At 41.3% G+C, this 19,362-nt stretch overlaps 1 protein-coding gene across 1 annotated transcript in view; it reads right to left on the reverse strand.

Moving 5' to 3' along the window:
• Nucleotides 1–19,362, reverse strand: part of RYR3 (ryanodine receptor 3) — a 185,999-nt gene that overhangs the window by 44,690 nt on the left and 121,947 nt on the right. Inside the window, exons 65-76 of the mRNA XM_053474626.1 lie at nt 18,680–18,810; nt 17,819–18,139; nt 16,977–17,217; nt 16,799–16,886; nt 16,298–16,390; nt 15,491–15,505; nt 13,109–13,279; nt 12,633–12,692; nt 11,491–11,619; nt 9,610–9,722; nt 7,149–7,245; nt 201–307 (exon numbers count right to left, since the gene is read on the reverse strand). Of these exons, the coding sequence (XP_053330601.1) occupies nt 201–307; nt 7,149–7,245; nt 9,610–9,722; nt 11,491–11,619; nt 12,633–12,692; nt 13,109–13,279; nt 15,491–15,505; nt 16,298–16,390; nt 16,799–16,886; nt 16,977–17,217; nt 17,819–18,139; nt 18,680–18,810 (1,566 nt within the window). The remainder of the gene's footprint in view (nt 1–200; nt 308–7,148; nt 7,246–9,609; nt 9,723–11,490; nt 11,620–12,632; nt 12,693–13,108; nt 13,280–15,490; nt 15,506–16,297; nt 16,391–16,798; nt 16,887–16,976; nt 17,218–17,818; nt 18,140–18,679; nt 18,811–19,362) is intronic.

The raw sequence follows: 19,362 nt of genomic DNA on the forward strand, positions 1-19,362 counted from the left end.
GCACGAGTAACACAGAGCCAACCCCAGCGAGCCCCCTACAATAAGAGCTGTCCTGACCCTCCATAACAAATAGCCAAAGTCAAGATTTAGTGAACGTTCCCTTCTGTATACGTATCTATGCATCTGCTACTACAAATATTAAATACATTGGACTTTACAGTAAGACAGTAGAAATAGCCACTCATTTCTCAGTACAGTACCTCCTCTCGGTCAGGGCATTACGACTGAAGTGTAAAATAATCTGGTGAAGTGGATCTGGCTTCTTCTCTGCCTCTTCTTCCTCTTCCTCATCCTTTTTCTTGGGTTTCTGGGAGACATTTACATTATCACACAATGAATTTTGGGACATTCACCAATTACTTCCTAATGTTCTGAGCTGTAAAAGAAGCTGCGTTTGGACCTTTGCAGAGTTCCTTTAAGGGAACGTCATGTATGACTGCACAAAGTACACACGTTAACAGAAAATGTGTATTTCCTTCAAAATCTTCCACACCCCAATGTACCTATGTCTATAACTAAATAAAAGATGAGAGTTGGTACCGTGTTAGCCGTAGAATTACAGGAGACAAGTGGAGTTTGAATGATACCTTTATTGGCTAACTGAGTAAATATAGATTGCAAGCTTTCAACACCTCTCAGGTCCCTTCATCAGGCATGTTATACAATAATGTGAAAGACCTCTCTTTAAGTATCAGTCAAATAGCATGGTTACAACTGGGAAGCAGATAACATCAAAATATCTAAGGCAAGGTTCTTTGATCAGTCAATAGTGTTAAAATCAGAGGTGGACTGGAGTCATAAAAGGAGGTGTCAGGAGGTATTCACAACTCTAATGGGGTCAGGTTGTGTGCATGTCTGGTTTGTTATCTACAAAGTGATAATGGGATACAAATTCCCTATCCCGGTTGAGGCCAGCATTTAAAGAGTTAAATTTAAGTATTAATTTAACCTCCCATATTTTTCTCTCCCTCTGAGTTTTGAACAGTCCCATTAATACAGCCAGTCTGATGTCTCTGATGCTATGTCCATTTTGGCAAAAATTTTCTCCCACTGGTGTCTCTGCTCTCTTGTTGTTGATGTGGAATCTGTGTGAATTAAACCTTTTATGCAATGGCTAGCCTGTTTCACCCACGTAGAGGGCTGTTGGACACTTTGCACACATAATAAGGTAAACCACATTAGAAGATTTGCAGGAGAAGGCACCATTGATCTTATGGAGTGTATTTGAATTGGGTATAGGCACCATGTCCACAGTGTGGATGTGTGCGCATGTTTTACACCTTCCTTGTAGGCAGGGGAAAGTGCCATTTTTTGTGGACTTGTTCAGGGCACTCCTGGTTAATAGTTGTTTAAGATTGGGGGTCTGTCTGAAGGAAAGTAGGGGAGGCTGTGGAAAAATGTCCCTGAGTCTGTCATCAGTGTGTAGCGTTGCTTGAAGTTCTTTAGATATTTTGCGTAGAGCTTCTACCTGGGGGTGGTAAGTGACAACCAGAGGCACACGGGTTCCAGTGTGATGTTCTTTGTACTTTAGTAATTTTTTTCTGGGAATGTTGGTGGCCTTCTGTATCTGGTTGTCAATTATCCTGCCATTGTAGCCCTGGTTCATAAAGTCTCCCCTTAGTTTCTGGAGCTGTTTGTCGCGATCTGCTGTATCAGAACAGATGCGGTTGTATCTTATGGCCTGGCTGTATATGATAGAGTTTTTTGGATGTTTAGGGTGGAAGCTGTTGTTTTTAAGGTAAGTCGGTCTGTCTGTTGGTTTGTGATACAGGGACGTGTGGATGGTATTGTTCTTAATGCTGATGGTGGTGTACAGGAAGTTTATTTCTGTGGGTGAGTGGCTGATTGTGAGGTTGATGGTGGGGTGAAATGCGCTGTAGTTCTCGTGGAAGGTGAGAAGTTCCTCTTTGCTGGGGGTCTAGACAATTAGAATATCATCAATATAGCGAAGGTACACCAGGGGTTTTGTTTGGCAGGTGGATATGAAATCCTCTTCTCATTTTGCCATAAAGAGGTTGGCGTATTGTGGCACCATTCGAGTACCCATCGCAGTCCCAGTTTTCTGGATGTAGAGGTCCTGTCCAAACCTGAAATAGTTGTGGTTAAGTATAAATTGAATGAGCTGCGTAACTGATTCGGTGTCCATGTTGTGTCGGTTCAGGTATTCCTGGCATGCTGCTATGCCATCTCTGTGTGGGATGTTGGTATATAGGGATTCAACGTCCATGGTGGCCAGGAGAGTGTTATGTGGGAGTGGGCCCAGGTCAGCCAGTTTGTTTAAGAGGTCTGTGGTGTCCTGAAGGAAGCTGGGTGTTTGTTGTACTAGTGGTTGCAGGGTGTTTTCTATCCAGCCAGATATATTCTCTGTCAGTGTACCAATTCCTGAGATGATGGGTCTCCCTGGGTTGCCTTCTTTGTGTATTTTGGGTAGCATGTAGAAGGAGCCCAATTTTGGATCTTCAGGTATTAGTGGTTTTAGCTGGTCTTTAATGGTGTATGGCAGTTTTTGTATTATCCTATTGAGTTGTTTAGAAAATTCCTTGGTGGGATCATCCTGTAGCTTCACATAGTGTCTTTCATCTGACAGTTGTCTATTTGCCTCATGTATATAGTCAGTGGTGTTCATAATGACAACAGCACCCTCCTTGTCCGCCGGTTTAATAATAATCTCCTGGTTGTCCTTCAGGGATTGAATGGCTTTATGTTCTTTGTGTGTCAGGTTGGGTGTTGGGTCACCCCGTTTCTCCAGTATTTCCACAGTGGCTCTGTTTCTGAAGCTCTCTAAGTACCTGTCCAGTGTAGGGTTTCTGCCTGGTTTTGGGCTCCAAGTGGATCTTTTTGTGGGAACCCGGGTATTGTGATGTTGCTCTGTGGTGTTGGTGTCTTCTCTATCATGGAAGAATTCCTTGAGTCTGAGTTTTCTGAAGTATTCCTCCATGTCGCTGCATAGTGTAACCTTGTCCACAGGTTTAGTGGGACAGAATGACAAGCCTTTGGAGAGGACAGATAGTTCTTTTCTACTCGGTCTGTGTGTTGAGAGGTTCACAATGCAGTTCTGCTTTACTTTTGTTTCTCAGTCTCTGTAGTTTCTTATTTTTTGTGTTGATGAGGAGTGTTTGTAGTTTCCTTTAGTACTGCTGCAGGGTCTCTTTTATGTCCTCATAGTCTGGTCCGAGCTGTTCCTTGAGGGTAAATATCTCTGCTTGTAATTTTGATTTCCTATTGTAACAAATCCTAATGAGTTTGTTGCGTAGCCTTTGTGATGTTCTTGTGCACAGTTGTTGTGCATATCTGCTGTTGTATGTGTCCAGAGTGGGATTCTTCAGTACAAGTCCTTTAGGGATTAGATTTTCCTTTTTGCATGCAGGTCTTTTACATTTCGTATGGTGCGGTATTAGAGTTGTGAATACCTCCTGACACCTCCTTTTATGACTGCAATCCACCTCTGATTTTAACACTATTGACTGATCAAAGAACCTTGTCTTAGACATTTTGATGTTATCTGCTTCCCAATTGTAACCATGCTATTTGACTGATACTTAAAGAGAGGTTTTTCACATTATTGTATAACATGCCTGATGAAGGGACCTGAGAGGTCTTGAAAGCTTGCAATCTATATTTACTCGGTTAGCCAATAAAGGTATCATTCAAACTCCACTTGTCTCCTATAACTAAATACAAATCCTAGCAGAATTAAACCCCAACACGGTCAAATGAATTCTTGCAAAATCTATCAAATAGTCACCCGCAATAATTTCTGGAACGTAGTGAGTATTCTGGTGATAATGCATCGGTTTAATCATACAGGTGATTGAAATAACTGCTGGAGTACTTCTGTTGCTTAGAAGCTGCTCACCAACACCAGAAGGTCCTCCCCTAAATGGTTCTCATTTTTAAATCAGTCACAGTATTATCAGACTTCTCCGGACCATCATGCATTTCTCACTCGCACCTCAGCGAATACGTGGCATTTCCAAATAGATATATCACGTTCTGTATTTTCTTAGTGTGATACATGCTAAATACCCGGTTAATGGTCCAAAAACAATTCTTGTACAACGGACTCTATTCCCAACCATAGAATTGTCGCTTTTGTAAATCAGTTATTTTAACAATCTTTCCCCATCTTAATTATTATACAAAATTATATATATATTAACATAGTCCAAGTAGAATAAAATAATTTGGGATGGGAGGAGGAAACACGGGGGCAGCTGGAAGCTTCTTGCTTTATGGCCAAGTAAATGTGAAGCAAGTAACCCAAATTACGAATTACTGCATCATGAAAGGTCACAGATGCCTCTAAGAGAAAGCTGCTTATTAAAATAAGGATGTCGTCTTTGGACAGTCCCTATATGTTTTTTTTATTATTACTGAATTTACACAGTTTAGGCAATGGTTGTCTAAAAGCTCTTGCTTAACTCCTTTGTCCGCCCAAATGGCCATCTTTAGAAATGTGACCGTTATAAGACCTTCTTCATTCAATGCGTGGCAGTTGGCCGGCCGGCCCTCTGTGTTTTGACCAGGAATGGTTAAAGTGTGTTTCCTCAGCTCCCGGAGAAGCGCATGATGGTAGGAAAGGAATAATAACACTGCTTATAAAAAGGAAGTGTATCGGAGTAGATTTGCCCGTTGACTTTACCCATCCAGGTGGTATATACTTGGAGGAAATGACTGCTCGTGGAAAAGAAGAACTAAAGCTCTAAGCTGCACAAATGATCACACTGAGATTTAAACTCGCTTGCTTACGATGGTAAACGTTTTGTTTCGTGAGCATGCAGACGGCATGCAAGGAGAGAGGGGTGATCTGTGCATGGCGATGGATGAAGGGAGCATAACCATGGTGGAGGGAAGTCCTCCCAGCTTGTGGGACAAAAGTACAAAGAGAGGATGGTTTGGTATCAGGATTACTGTTGGCTTCATCCCTGTGATGACCTTGGACTAGTAGACAAACCAGGGATCAACTCAACTGGTAGAATCGCAAAGAGAGAACTGGTTACACTGGCCATATTAAGCTGCTTGCTTTGTTCACCACACAAAAATCATAGAGAGAAAAATGGGAGAGGATTAAGGGCCAGGGGAAAGTATTAAAGAGCAAACAAATAGTAAACGGCATCAGTTGTATTAAGTCTTAAAGCAGATTTTAAACATATTTGCGAGGAGCTACTTACACAGCTTTTAATGCTTACATTATGTGTTTTCATATGTGATTACGAGCTGACATGGGCCAAGCGGCCAACAATGGAGCTGAATCGACCTGCTTGTGCTGTTATCACAATGTTCCTTCATTTGTTCCACTGCTGTCATAGAAACATTAGGGCCATTCACTCTCTCAATAACATATATAGAATATACATTGTACATCCCATATTTGTAGTCACTTTGGTCACTTCATGGTGTGTACTATGTATCCTTTCTGTCCTATTTCTCTACCTTCCATATTACCCTTTCATGTTGATTGCAGCCTACTAGGCTGAACAGGATGGTAAAAATAAGCACCATTAGTTTATGGAACCTCATCATCAAGATAGATAAGATGGCTTCTAGTATGACCTTTTTGCCCAGGTTTTCTCTATGCCAATCACCAAAGAGTTTCTGAGACTGCTACCTTCAACGTCTGACAATAGCTAATCCACATTGATATTTAAAAATAAACAATAAGACGTCCCAGGGTTTAAGTAGCGGCACTAAAGCAAAATGTGGTATATGGAACAAATGTTTGCTTCCTAAGTGCTGGCACTAAGGAGTTTTGTCATGCGTACATTTGCCGCATCTGTTCAGTAATTGCAGAAATCCATTTCCATTCAGAGCTCAATCTGTGCAAGGAAACTGCAGAGAATAGTGAAGGTCTGGCAGAAAACATTTAAATAGCCTTTTTTTAAGCCTAAAGATTGTTTAGGTCTCTTTAGCGCTGGTGCTTTATTATTAGGCCATAGCGATGATAGTACAGTGGGGGCCGGTACTAAGGACTGAAAGCTGTATTTACACAAAAGGGTCACTAAACCGTGATTTATAGGACAGTTGTGGCGAGATAACATTTTTACTTTCACTACATCATATATGAAAGGTTAACCCCATTCAGTTCTTCCCATAAGAAGGGTTGATTTGGACACAAGCCACGCTTTGCTGCACTCATATTGTTTATTAAATGATATTGATTTATACGGCACCATCAAATCCCACAGAGATCTTCAAGATTTCTCTAAAGAAAACGTTTGCTCATACGGTACCATTGCTGTGGAATCTGCTGGCGCTGTATAAATACATGTAACGTGTAACTAGTCAAAATCTAAATCAAAAACACAAACGTATTTTACAAGCTCCCAACTGTCTATGTAACAGCGGGATGTTTCTGAAAATATTTGTAACATTTTACAGTCCTTCTGAAATGCAACTGCGTGCTTGAAAAATAACATGAAAACGGTAGCCTCTCAAATAGAAGAATACCATAAATATACCCCTTATTTTTAGGTCTGAGTGCTGCCCCATATGCGTTTAGTTGCCCCTTGCACGTGTATCCTTGCCTCCAGTCACCTTCAGCAATGGCCCGGGGAAAGCCGAGGGCTGTTTCAGACCCCGGTGCTCATCCATGGAAAGCGCTCCCAATGATTTCAATGGGAGGTCTTCATCAACACGGATTGGCTGCTTCAAGTAGCCAATCAGTGGAAAGAATCATCAGACCACAGAGAAAGAGGGCTTTCACAGACCTGCAGCTTATAGCTCAGGCAAGTGCCTTTATTCACCCCTCGTCCGATTTCTAAGCAAGCATATGAAAGTATAAAGAATAAGCTTTTCTCTTTAGTGGGGCAATCGGGGATTGCTCTGAAACAAGAGATAACAATTATCGGGTCGGGGTTTCCCCTATACAAGACGATAAACTCCAAAAATACGTAAAGCTTTTCAGTATATGTATTATAAATGTACTCATTGGTCATGTAGTGATTTAACGCTTAAAACACTGCGTTGCCTAATAACTGTCTGGCAAAGTTAACAAAATGCATCAATACAAGTAAGGTAATGTCACTGGGTCGGTTTAAAAGCTGTGTAAGGAGCATTGCTCGTCTCAAGACGTCTCACTTTGGAAGCAGAGCATAAGCTGTGGTCATTATTGACGCTTTGAGCCAAACTCAAGCTAATCCCGTACTTACAGCCAAATCCTGAATTAGTTTCTCCTCAAAGGAATTTTCCTCTGTTTCTATCCAAAATCTCTGATAACCATGGAAGAAGAGGTTAATAGAACGGTGCCTGGCAGGGGGTGAAAGTGGGATCAAGAGGGGTACAAAAGAACATAATAAAAGAAAAGTTCAAGTGACTCATGGTTAGTAGGGTTTGTAAACTTGTACAATTTGCCGCTCGATTGGTCAGTACAGAGAGCATCAGAACTCATATACAATACGAGGGTCATTCAGAAAATAAGCGTGATCAGTATTTTATCAATAAACACTATTTTGCAGTTTGGTTAACGAGGGAAGAAATCAATAAAATCTCCTTGAATACGACCCAAAAGCATTAGATTGGGTGCCAGCTTTGAAAAACACTATGAAGGTCTTAGTGGGCGATGAGGCTGTGAATTTATGTGGAATCCGTGAAATGGATTCTAGGTGCAGACCCCATCAGGCAGGGGCTTATGTGCCGATAAACCTCTGGTGCCAACTGCAACTCCGAGGCTAGGATTTCAAGGAGATCCAGCTTTCTGTGAAGGAGAATGAATGACTTAATGAGGGATCCCCCAAAGTTCTAGCCTGGAAACAACATTCTACCAACTTTGTTTCCAAACAATTTAGAAGATGCTAGGAGCTGACCAATCAGAGACTCTCGGGGAAATTGTACAAGCCCGTGAAAACATCACATCATGGCTGGGGTGGAGTACTCGTGTGCACAAAGACGGGCGTATCCGCAAGTTACATTACCGTTAACACGAGTATTAGACTGTCATAGTCTGAGTTCTCATGTACTTTTTCCAGCCAAATACGTTGGTAGGAGCTCAGGAAGAAATTGTTAATTTTGTGTCTGAAGAAAAGCATATAGGTTTTTTTTTATTCAAGCGCCAGCAACACAAGGAAAACGTCACAAACAGTAAATGACTTTTCAAGAAGACGCAAACTCCCCCAAAACAAGAATACATTAAAAAGGAAAGTGTGGCCGTCGGAGCTGGCACAGAACAGCTTGTATTCTTATCCTGCGGGTAAAGAGGATAAGAAGCGGCTGATGCAAAGACATAAACAGAAGGTCGTGTATGTTGTATGCATAATTACAAATTGCACATGCATATCACTAAGCATTAGTCTGTAAGCACTGGCTGGACTAGCTGAGATGTGGCCCTCCGAGTAGCAGCGGACTCCTCCTGTCACGCATGGTCTTTACCCCATCGCTGTTAGGAGTTAACCTGTGCTTTGGCAGAAGTTCTGCAGCACCTATAGAAAGTATATTACATATATATAGATACAGACAGACAGACAGACAGACATACAGTTGAGGCTAGGAACATTCACAGACTCCATCATGTCCAGTCTGATATTAGGATCCTTGATCTAACCATTTGGTTCTTTTGTCATTAATATATCAAAGATGGAATTCCTGCTTAAACATATTGATTCAGGGAAGTAGGACTTGGTACGGACTATTCAGCCAAGCATCAATGGCAAGTGGCTGTAGAGAATGTTAATGATGGTATATTAAAAGGCAAAGGGATTTAGGGGTATACGGCCTCAGATGTTTTCCTAATAACATCTCATATCTATTACATCGTTTTCTGCAACAAAGGACAAGGCTCGGATACATATTGGAATTAAACATTTTTCTAACATAAACAATATTTGTATATTGCATCCACGTTGGTTCTCAGAACTCTGCAACAAAAGCACAGTCACATTCATATGAACTGATCCACCATGCTTTCAAAAGCACGCAGAAAATGCATGGATATACACACTGTTCCAAATCTATGTATTCTATATGCATGTGCAATGCTATTTATGCATGGATTTGGGTATCTGTATACATGATGCATGTATATATCTATGCATGGATACATGTATACTGTCATGCATACATCAACGTATGCATGTTGAGAAGAGTCACAAAATCTCATTGCCACGTAACAGTCGCCTCTGCCTATATCTGCCAGTTGAGAGACAGAACATTTCCATCTTAATAATATATTAAGGGTGTTTTCACAGAGCAATAGTGACCTTTTTCAAATGTTAAAGCCATGTTATTATGCTGTATATATATATATACATATATATGTGTATTTATTATTCTGCAGCACTGGAACAGACAACGACGTATACCACGGGCTATATTTCTAAATTGCAATTATGAGTTCAAGTTCAAAATGGGAGCAATCACCATAGAAACGAGTGGGTCTTTTTCTGTCGCTCCATACAGCGTACATTGTTTGTCTGTAGTATGGGATGTAGACTATTAGGTGAACCTTCATACATACATGGCGAAACTCAGAATGCAAACTCCAAGACAAAGCAATTTAAGTGTAAAGAACAAGAATGTTACATGGTTAGACCGTAACAAAGCCCATTCACAGACGGACACGCTCACCCCCAAACAATTATCACACACAAAAAGCATAGGGCATCTCTAGAGTCTAACCTTGGCAGGTTGTACAATGGAGCCATGCGGAAACAAGCCACCACGGCTCTCTTTCTCTGTTTCGACAAAAGCTTGTGCCAAACCGCCTTCTTAGATCTCAAGGGCTGCTCCACCTGTGGGTATAAGATGTGAGAAATAAGACACAACAAAGACAGACATATTGGCATAAGTGTAGGGCTGCAACTAACGATTATTTTCATAATCGATTAGTTGGCCGATTATTTTTTCCATTAATTGATTAATTGGATAAAAAAAATGTACATTTTTCATTTATTTTAAATAATTTAATAACCAAATGATGTTAAATACAAACAGCAGAATAAAAAATAAACTTTGATAAAATGCATTTCTTGTCTTTATTTCCCAACCAGGGCCCCCAATTTATGCACATTTGAGCCCAGGCTTGCCACGCTGCCTCCCAGACATGCCACGCTGCCTCCCACATATACCACTCCACGCTGCCTCCCACATATACCACGCTGCCTCCCACATATACCACTGTGCCTGATACGTCTTATACCCCCTGACACACCACTCCATCCTCCCCAGACATGCCACACTGCCTCCCAGACATGCCACGCTGCCCTCCCCACATATGCCTTATATAACGTATATGCCTTATACCCCCAGATATGTCACTCCGTCCTCCCCAGATATGCCTTATACCCCCCAGATATCTCATAGTCCCCTCATAGAGTCACAGACCCGTTCACATCACACTGACACCATACTTTTATAAATAAGTACTGGGTTAATCTTCACTGCTCCCCGGGTTTAAGATTCCCCTTAGTCTGCCCCCTTTATCTCTAACTGCACCTTAAGTTAACTTTATTAAAGTAATTAAATTAACCCTCAGTCCTCATCATTAAATTAACCCTAAACATCCCATTAACATAACTACCCCTAAATTAACCCCCATTAACCACAACTGCCTCAAATAACCCCAAACACCCCATTAACCATAGCTGCCCCTGAATTAACCCTAAACACCCTATTAACCATAGCTGCCCCTAAATTAACCCTAAACACCCCATTAACCATAGCTGCCCCTAAATTAACCCTAAACACCCCATTAACCATAACTGCCCCTAAATTAACCCCAAACACCCCATTAACCATAGCTGCCCCTAAATTAACCCTAAACACCCTATTAACCATAACTGCCCCTAAATTAACCCTAAACACCCCATTAACCATAGCTGCCCCTAAATTAACCCCCACCTCCCCTAAATTTCAGCAGCCCAAATATTAATTTTATACTTACAGTTAGATGAGTGTCACAGCCATGTGGTTCTGGCCTTCAGGGAGAAGGAAGGGGCGGGGCCAGTTGTCACAGTGATTACAGGGAGGGACTGGTAAGTAGGAGCTGCTGCTGGGAGTCAGACTAAACGGATTATATAATGAGGGGTATTTTCAGAGCCTTTGCTCTGAAAAAACCCTCATTATCTAATCGATAAAAATCGATTCAACTAATCGATAATGAAATTTGTTGGCAACGATTTTCATTATCGATTATTATCGATTTTATCGATTAGTTGTTGCAGCCCTACATAAGTGATTCACTTTAAACACAAATGCCAAGACATGACAAAGCATCGTTTTTCTTTTTTTTGTGAAGAACGGGTAAGTTGGTGAAAATGAATCTGGTCTCAGGTTGTTGGAAAAGTGAATGTTTCACCAATAGCTGGGTTTATATCAGGTACAAATGTTGATGTTTCTCCACAACGATCTATGATTACAGTGATGGCGATAATGATATAAAACCCATATATAATGAAAATGGGTGTGGGGCATGGTTAAAACCAGGCCATGTGTAGAGACACATATATTTATTCCATAAATTCTATATAAATGACCGTTTGATGACATGGTTTTACGCACTTGCTCAAGATGGAAGACCGCTGCAGATATTTTCTGGACGCGCTCCACAGATTTCTCTGGATCCAGCTCCTCGTTCTTCAGGATGTCCTTGTAAAGATTGAGCTGCCACTTCACAGCTGGGTCTTCCGACTGGAAACCAGAAGAAGGTATGGTCAAGGACAGCATCTCAGATATTCTGCATCAGCTAATAATCTTCCCTAACGTCAATTAGTGTTAAGCGAAGGGAATCAAGGTTTCTTTGTACATCAGAACAAGGAACAGTAAATTAATTGGACCCAGATGTGCGCTAAAAAAAGAAAGCTGAGCTGGCACAGAGAGACGTGCTCCAATACCATGCAGCTCGGGCTACAATCACTGTTTAATAAGGAAATTGTGTAATAAATGATTATAAAGGGTTTAATCATTGCTGCAGATTGCTGAAGTGCAGCCTCATAATGAACATTGCCAGGCGCGATAACAAAGACTAATGTCCAATCGTCTAACGCTACAAACGTGGTCTGGTAGAGTGTTATCGTGGAAGATGCCAAAGAAACAAGGGCAAAATGGGAAATGAAACCCAGAAACAATGACAACAAAGTTACAGGAACGGTAGGCATCAGCCAAAAGAGCGTGTGAGCAGTAGGGAGTACATGAAGCTGGAGAGAGTAGTTAATCTGAACACGCCTTGGCAGCCAAAGAGCCAACCCTACAAATACAGTCTCAGCAAGAGGTTCCTCATACACAACTAAAGAAGTGCTGATAATGGGGGGAAGTGGAGTGAAGAGACGGGGACGTCAGATGTGAGTGAGGCTTCTCACAAGTTCTCTTGAGGGCTATCCTCATGTCTTACGACGGGAATAAGCAAACTCCCTTAGAAGTCAGTTTTACTGGCCAAAAAAATTGTCATACTTTATTAGTTTTAACCAACTAACCTCCGTACATCTTAAGCTAATCTTGAGAAACCTTAGGTTAACTAGCAAGGAAAGTTCCTAGTAGGAATAGGAAGCTTGCTGTGAATGCGGGAACATGTGGGTTGAAGAGGGTGCGTAAATGTTTAGGAAAACAGATTTAAAATCTCCTATAGGTGCTTAGAAATCTTCCTTTTAAAAAGTTTTCTCTTCCCCACACAGAATTGCCAATTGACTTTAATCTAGAGACTTTACCTTTTCCTGTAGGTGAAGATTACTGCGCAAATGTTCCTTCACTTCTTCATCCGTGTCTTTCTGTAAAAATATATATACTTGAATTTATCAAACAGGCTAATGACATTTCAGGAGCATTTAACAGGATCGGCGACAGGTAAATCACTTAGTTTCACTGCCTTTACTTAAATATCTCCCATCCGCCGTAATACTGGGGGTTAAATATGGCGCACGAGTGTAGGGACTAAATCCAATGCACAGATCGCTTGTAAACTTCTGAACCTCAAAGGGACCTAATATAAGATGAAAAGATGGATTTTCGACATGGTTTAAATGATGTATTTAGAGCGCTTCATTATTACTCAGTTCGCACTCCCAGTTCACGTTTTAGGACGATACACATTGGGAAAGCAGTACTCGTGTTGCATTTTTAGGATATACATTATTAGTATGGCTATGAATAAAGAGAATCCGATCTGTCTGTGTGGCCGGCTTACAAGGCTGTATCTGCTCTTGGCCAATGAAATGAGCTCCTGGTCCCCTGGCGTACACATGTTCAAACCAATCGGCAGCATCTTCTTCAGGGCTGCCACGATTAGCGAGGTCTGTATAGAGTAAAGGTCACCCCGACGCTTTGTTCTTTTCCGCTCCTGGTCTTGACCTCCAGACTGGAAGAGTGACATCATTAAAGGGTGGTTAGTGCCAAGTGACACGCGGACGAGAAGAACGACATCAGACACTGACAAAAAGGTTTTGGTAAACCTTAAATAACTCCCGCATTTAATTCTACTTCCTCGCCACGCTCTTCTGTCACAATGTCATTTATCCCTCCTTCAACCATAAAACCCAACTTAACTTCTCAGCACAGATGTAAATAACGTATAGCAGGGCACCGATAGACGTTCTAAAATGTCTGATTCACAGCTGCCTTACAACAGCCGTGGCATTTAAAAGGCTGAAGCTGCTCCTTGGCATGACTATTTGCTAGATCATTGTGTGATCTTAGTGTAGAGAGAACACTTGGTGTACCTGATGACATTTCCAGGACATCACTGACCGTGTCGATAAATCACTCACCGTTACGCAGACATGGCTAACTTCTAACAACATCCATAAGAAAAAGATCTCTGTCCTGGGCAATCATTTTGTATCAATCATATGGACATTTATAGAATTTTGTGCGTAACCCATGTTTTTTTACAAAAAATACAGCCTGCAATCACATCAGCACTCTCAATACACAAGTGACAATACACAATAGAGACTGGAGACTTGATGGAGCTACAGATTTTACACCGGGTGAAACATATTACATACTGAACATATTACATACTGAACATATTACACTGGAAGTACTCATGGAAAAGGCACGTCAAATAATTGATCTTAGATGTAAAGCAGCAGTCCCTCTAGAATGCTTAAAAGCACAACAGTGGATTAAAGGCACTTCTGTGTGTTCCCTGAAACCACACAATATGCAGACTGGCTTTGGCTGTGACACAGACAATTATAGATATTTTTCATAAATTAATGGCCAAGACAAGCTACGGTCCTACACGGCAGAGACAAAAATTACAAGCAAAAGGCCTAGAGACTCAAATGTAAAACGCAGAGGGACTGTTGCTTTAAGACAGCAAGTCAAAGCTCTGAGCGACACAAGCATGGTTTGGAGGAAGCCCTCGTCTGTCACGGACATCACGTCTGCAGGGGAAGCAGCCCAGACCCTACAATCCTTGTTATCAGGGATCATCATTTTAGGACGAGCCTTGGGGTAATCCCAGCATAGACAGGTGTTAATAGGCTGCAGATGGTACTGACTGCCCCTAGGTGGGATCTTTTCTGGTAGGGCTGCTCCAGACATCTAATTGTGTGTTCTTATATGTTTTACACAGGGCTGAATCTCTATACAGCTGGTTTATATATAGCAATGATGAGTACAATAAGAACTCAGTAGGGTGTTGGACACGGTAAAGGTGGCTATAGGTATAACACAGCCATGAGCAATACTATAGGAGAGGATGGAGCTGCATATGGACTAAAGAACATCCACTTACATGGTTGGAGATACCTCTCTGATTAACCTTGTATAATACTTATCCGTGAAAACCGCCAGCTGGTATAGAATTAAGCTTGTTGGGCATCAAAGCTTTGCTTACAGTAGCGCCTTCAACAAATTTCTACAACAGCGATCCATGAAACGGACTACGATTGTGCGACACAGTACCGCTACATCAGTGGCGTCACAAGGGCTTTTTGGTTTTTGAATGGACCAAAACACCTTCCTGGCGTATAAGGACAGTATAACAATGAAATAACGTCCCTTCGTCCAGTACCGCACTAAAGCACAGAAGGATCCAATCCCACAAGTTATATTTACCAGCATAAGGTTCGGAAATAACATTCATAGTGCAATGACATGATGCAGCACTAAAGATCAGATTGCTTCCTCAGGTTGAGCTGGGATATATATTTGATTCTGAACTCATGCAAAACAAATTTCTAAAATTATTTACAAAAAAAACACTTAAATATCATCCTGTAACACTTGCTTTTTAAATAAAAATACAAAAAAAAGTTCTTGCATAAAAACACGGTCATTCTAAAGAAGAATTAGAAGAATTCTAAGGCTAGATGGTGTGCAGTTAGCACCAGGGCTCAGCTGGTAGAAATGGAAATTGCTCCCAAAAAGTTTGCTAGGCCTGAAGATGGCTCCTGTTGTGAGTTTTTTAATTTTCTAAAGAGAAAGTCCATCGCTATTCAATAATAACCGCGTCTGCGGAAATTGCAATGTACCCTTGGTGACGCCACTGCTAGGACTGATGGAACATATGAATGGATGAGCCAGGCTAGCTATTACAGACAGGTCATGCATGCTGTACCTTCACTTGTATGGGCTGTGTGAAAGAAAAATGCAGGAGACAGTAAGTAAACAGATGGAAAATGAACCATTTACGCCTTAGTCTTTTGTGAGGTGGTTTGAAGTCAAGTGAACAGCAACAGTAAAGATGACCTACGGTGACCACAGTCTGTTAAACCCGTGTCCTTTGGCTTGTTAGCTGGACAATTAACAATACAGATTTGGTTCCCCGTTTCCAAATCTTTTAAACTATGAGCTAGATGTCCTACTTAGGGCTTGCCCTTTGATGTTAGCCAACGCTTACTGGATTGGTTTAGTTAAAGTTCAGGCATAAAGTGTGATGTTTCTGCATTCAGTACCAAGATCCTTGTAAGTATCCTTTGTAATAAAATGTCTTGGTGATGAAAGATTTTGTGCATGTACCAACACGTGTCATACCAAGTATGGAACACAAATGGCATATTCAAGTTTTATTCATTTAGTCCCATTATACTAATACTGCGCATTGCATACGTCTCAACGGCAGCCTATAACTGTTTGGCATAGGGCATCGTCCTTGGGTATTTTGATTTTAGGATAATTTTGGTATTTAATGCAAATGACAAAATGATAATAATTCAAATGTCATCTACTCATCCGTGCAACATTTTAGTTTGAATAAAAGGCTTTATGAAGAATCCATATATATATATTTATATATAAAATGTATATGAAAGGGAACTGGGAGGATTATATACATCAGATGTAATGTATGCACATGTATATGACCAATACCCTGCGCAGACACGTCATATTATAGACATCTATAGAGCACCTCAAACAAATTTACCTTTGACATCTTGCTCTTGTTGTTCCCTGTTAGAAATGCCAAGTTATTGATTTCGTTCTGAATCACAAAATTCTGTTCTTCTCTCTTGAAGTTCTAATAAAAAATGGTTAAGCATGGTCATATAATGCTACCCTCAAAGTAAATCGGTGCTGCAGTCATGCTGAAAACATCGTTTAACTGGTGGGAAAGAAAGACTGACATCGAAGTTACTCATAAATCTTTAGAATCTCCCGTGTTTCTGTGCATGAAAGTTGCTTATCAGATTAACTAGGTTTTCTGTTGGGGTTAGGGCTGTGAGATGAGCAAATCAGAGAGCCCCCAACCCCATCGAACATGCATTATTTAGGCTAATGTTGTATTCAAAATAAAAAAAAAGCTATAAGAGAAACCAACTTATATATATATATATATATATATATATATATATATATATATATATATATATATGAGCTTGTCCAGCCCACTGTCCATGTAAGATACATGTAATCAAAGATTTCTTACATGCGACTTGCACCACAGAATGAACACTTCAGCCACCATTCGGAAAAGCTCATCTGAATCTGTATCTGGCTTTTTGAGCCAGTTGGACCTGAGTTATAGAAGACAGAGAACTGTAAAAACAAAAGATTTTAAGCGCATAAAGTATTTGTGTGGCATCGAGGAAAGCCCCTCCACGCACCTGTTATTGTCCACATATCGGATAAGCATCGGGTAGAAGGCATACAGATCTCTGCATAGAACAGCAAACTCATCCAGAATCAGCAGTTCTGCCTCCTGAGTGTCTGACTTGCTGTCTGCTTTCAGTTGTTCCTCCTCCTGTACAATCTTTATTGCTTTCTTCTTCAGTTTCTCCAGGGTTGGAATGAAATGGCTCTTTAGGAGATCGGGCTGAGCCTTGCTGATTATCGGCTGGGCATAGACTGTGAACGAGTGCACCGACATTAAAGATTAGTCACATGATCTGGAAGAAGGGGTGAACATTCTTCAAAATGGTTCCAGGATTTCTATTCTGCACATTAAGAGGTTCAATCCAAGGCACAAGTTCCTCTAAGGGGAACAAAGCATATGCTCACATACTTATTGGGGTGCTGAAAGAGGAATTAACACTGGTACTTTATAAATACGGTGCTATGTCCCCCCAACGTTCACTTGAGTAACTGTTTCTTTGAAAACTATTCCTCATTGTCTTCACTGTAAGAGGGGATCAGAGGACCACCGATGGTGTCAAGCACTGAGCCACATCAAAGCCTAAAACCTTGGAAAGCCAGTGCTTGGATCAGTAAAGCCATGAAATGATTCTAATGGCACAATCTCTTGGATTATAACATTACTGGATGTAATGTGAATATGTTAAGAGATTAACAAAACAAAAAAAGATAGATAATCAGTGATACGATGCATCTCAACCATGTCGGCTACAGCATTTGCCTCTAATGTGTTCTATGAAACCTCTCAAACTGATGTTCTAGTTTAAGATGTCTAACTAATTGCGAACAGAAAGAAAGTTGTGCGCAGGCTCACCCGCAATTCTTTTCATCCACGATGCCTCATCGATTCCCAAGTTGTTGTTAATGATTTTAAGGATGTTGCCGAGGATCACGCTCAGGTGTTCTGAAGTCACTTGTGTACAGCAAGGCCTGGCGTTCTCTGGCACGTTTTCTGTTCCCCGCTCCCACCAGTAGGACAAATAATTGCACAGCATGGGGAGTATAACCTCAATGACATGGGGCATCTCGGTGTACCTGGCTCCAGACTCTGCCAGATCATTAATCTCTTTCATCAGTCCCTCCAAGTGTGGCATTTCCGGACACATCTCCTCCACGGTATCTGGCATTCCTAGAACTACAGAACGGCGAATTAGACTGATCCTCATCAGAAAACAAATACTTTTCATGTAATATGGAGTTGTGAAGTGACATACTGGGCCTTCCATTCTCTATGGGAAATGAATTGGTTTGGATATTGTTCAGTTGATATATCTGAAGTGACTCAGTTGTGCAGTGTTGTTTTTTTGCATGTTTTTGACATGGCCATGTCTAGTGGCATCGCTTCATCAATACGCAAACCTGGATATGAAGATTGCTAATGAATCCATGGGTGGCTGCATTAGGCCTCTGGACCTGTAGACCCTCTCAAATGTGAGCGCTAACCCTACATGAGGATACTTTGGGTGCCAAGAGAGCCCAACTGTTCTTCTTAAAGCAGTCATGATCAATGTCCAGTATCTCATATAACTGCTTCAATATTAAAATGCACTATTTTAAGGGCCTGCCAAAGTGCGTTTTTGCCGATTACTTTATTAGTAATACCAGTGTTGTGTAATAAATCCTCAAAACACTGGAAGCCGGGAAGGAAAGGCATCGCACCAGCAAAGATACGTACTCGCTCTCTCCCTGGGGGTCTTGGTGCTGTAAACAGACAGCGAGTTGTTGTGGTTCAGGGAAGGCTCAAGGAAAGCTACGGGTATAGCCCCAGCCAGCGCGGCCAGACACTCTCCCAGGGCTGGACGTTGCCTGTGGAGAGAAAGAACACAGATGGCTCGTACCCGCCTGGTCCCAAGCAAACATTACAGTCACATTCAAAAATTGTTAAAGGTTGTTTGTGGCTTAGAGTTCTGAATCTCAGAATAAAATCGCACCGCTCATGGGAGGCCCCAGAGGGCCGATATCTCAAAATGTCCCTTCCAAGGCAAATGCATTCTGTGTATAGAAGTCGGCTTTTTAATCCTAAAGTACAGTTTAAACTTTGTCCTACACATAAACACACGCGCAGGCACTGTATACTCTTTAGCCCAAGTATAGCCCCTTCTCTGTATGTAGAGCTGACACCTTCATTGATGACGCGCTGGATTCCGGTACTTATTGTTAACTCTTGCCATCAGCATTTCTGAAGTAAGATCTTTGATTTCTCCCCATGTGGTCTGAACGATACAGAGACAGAGAGCCCAATTAATCACCCCGAGGTATTTATTTATGTACGTCTCCTGCTGCTTTTCTGTGCAGTTGCCTGTTTTAAGCCGCTGGAACGTTGAATTGATTGGCTGTCTCGCAGCTTACCGTCTGTTC

The sequence above is a fragment of the Spea bombifrons genome, chromosome 9 (assembly GCF_027358695.1).
Source record: "Spea bombifrons isolate aSpeBom1 chromosome 9, aSpeBom1.2.pri, whole genome shotgun sequence".
Taxonomy (NCBI): domain Eukaryota; kingdom Metazoa; phylum Chordata; class Amphibia; order Anura; family Pelobatidae; genus Spea; species Spea bombifrons.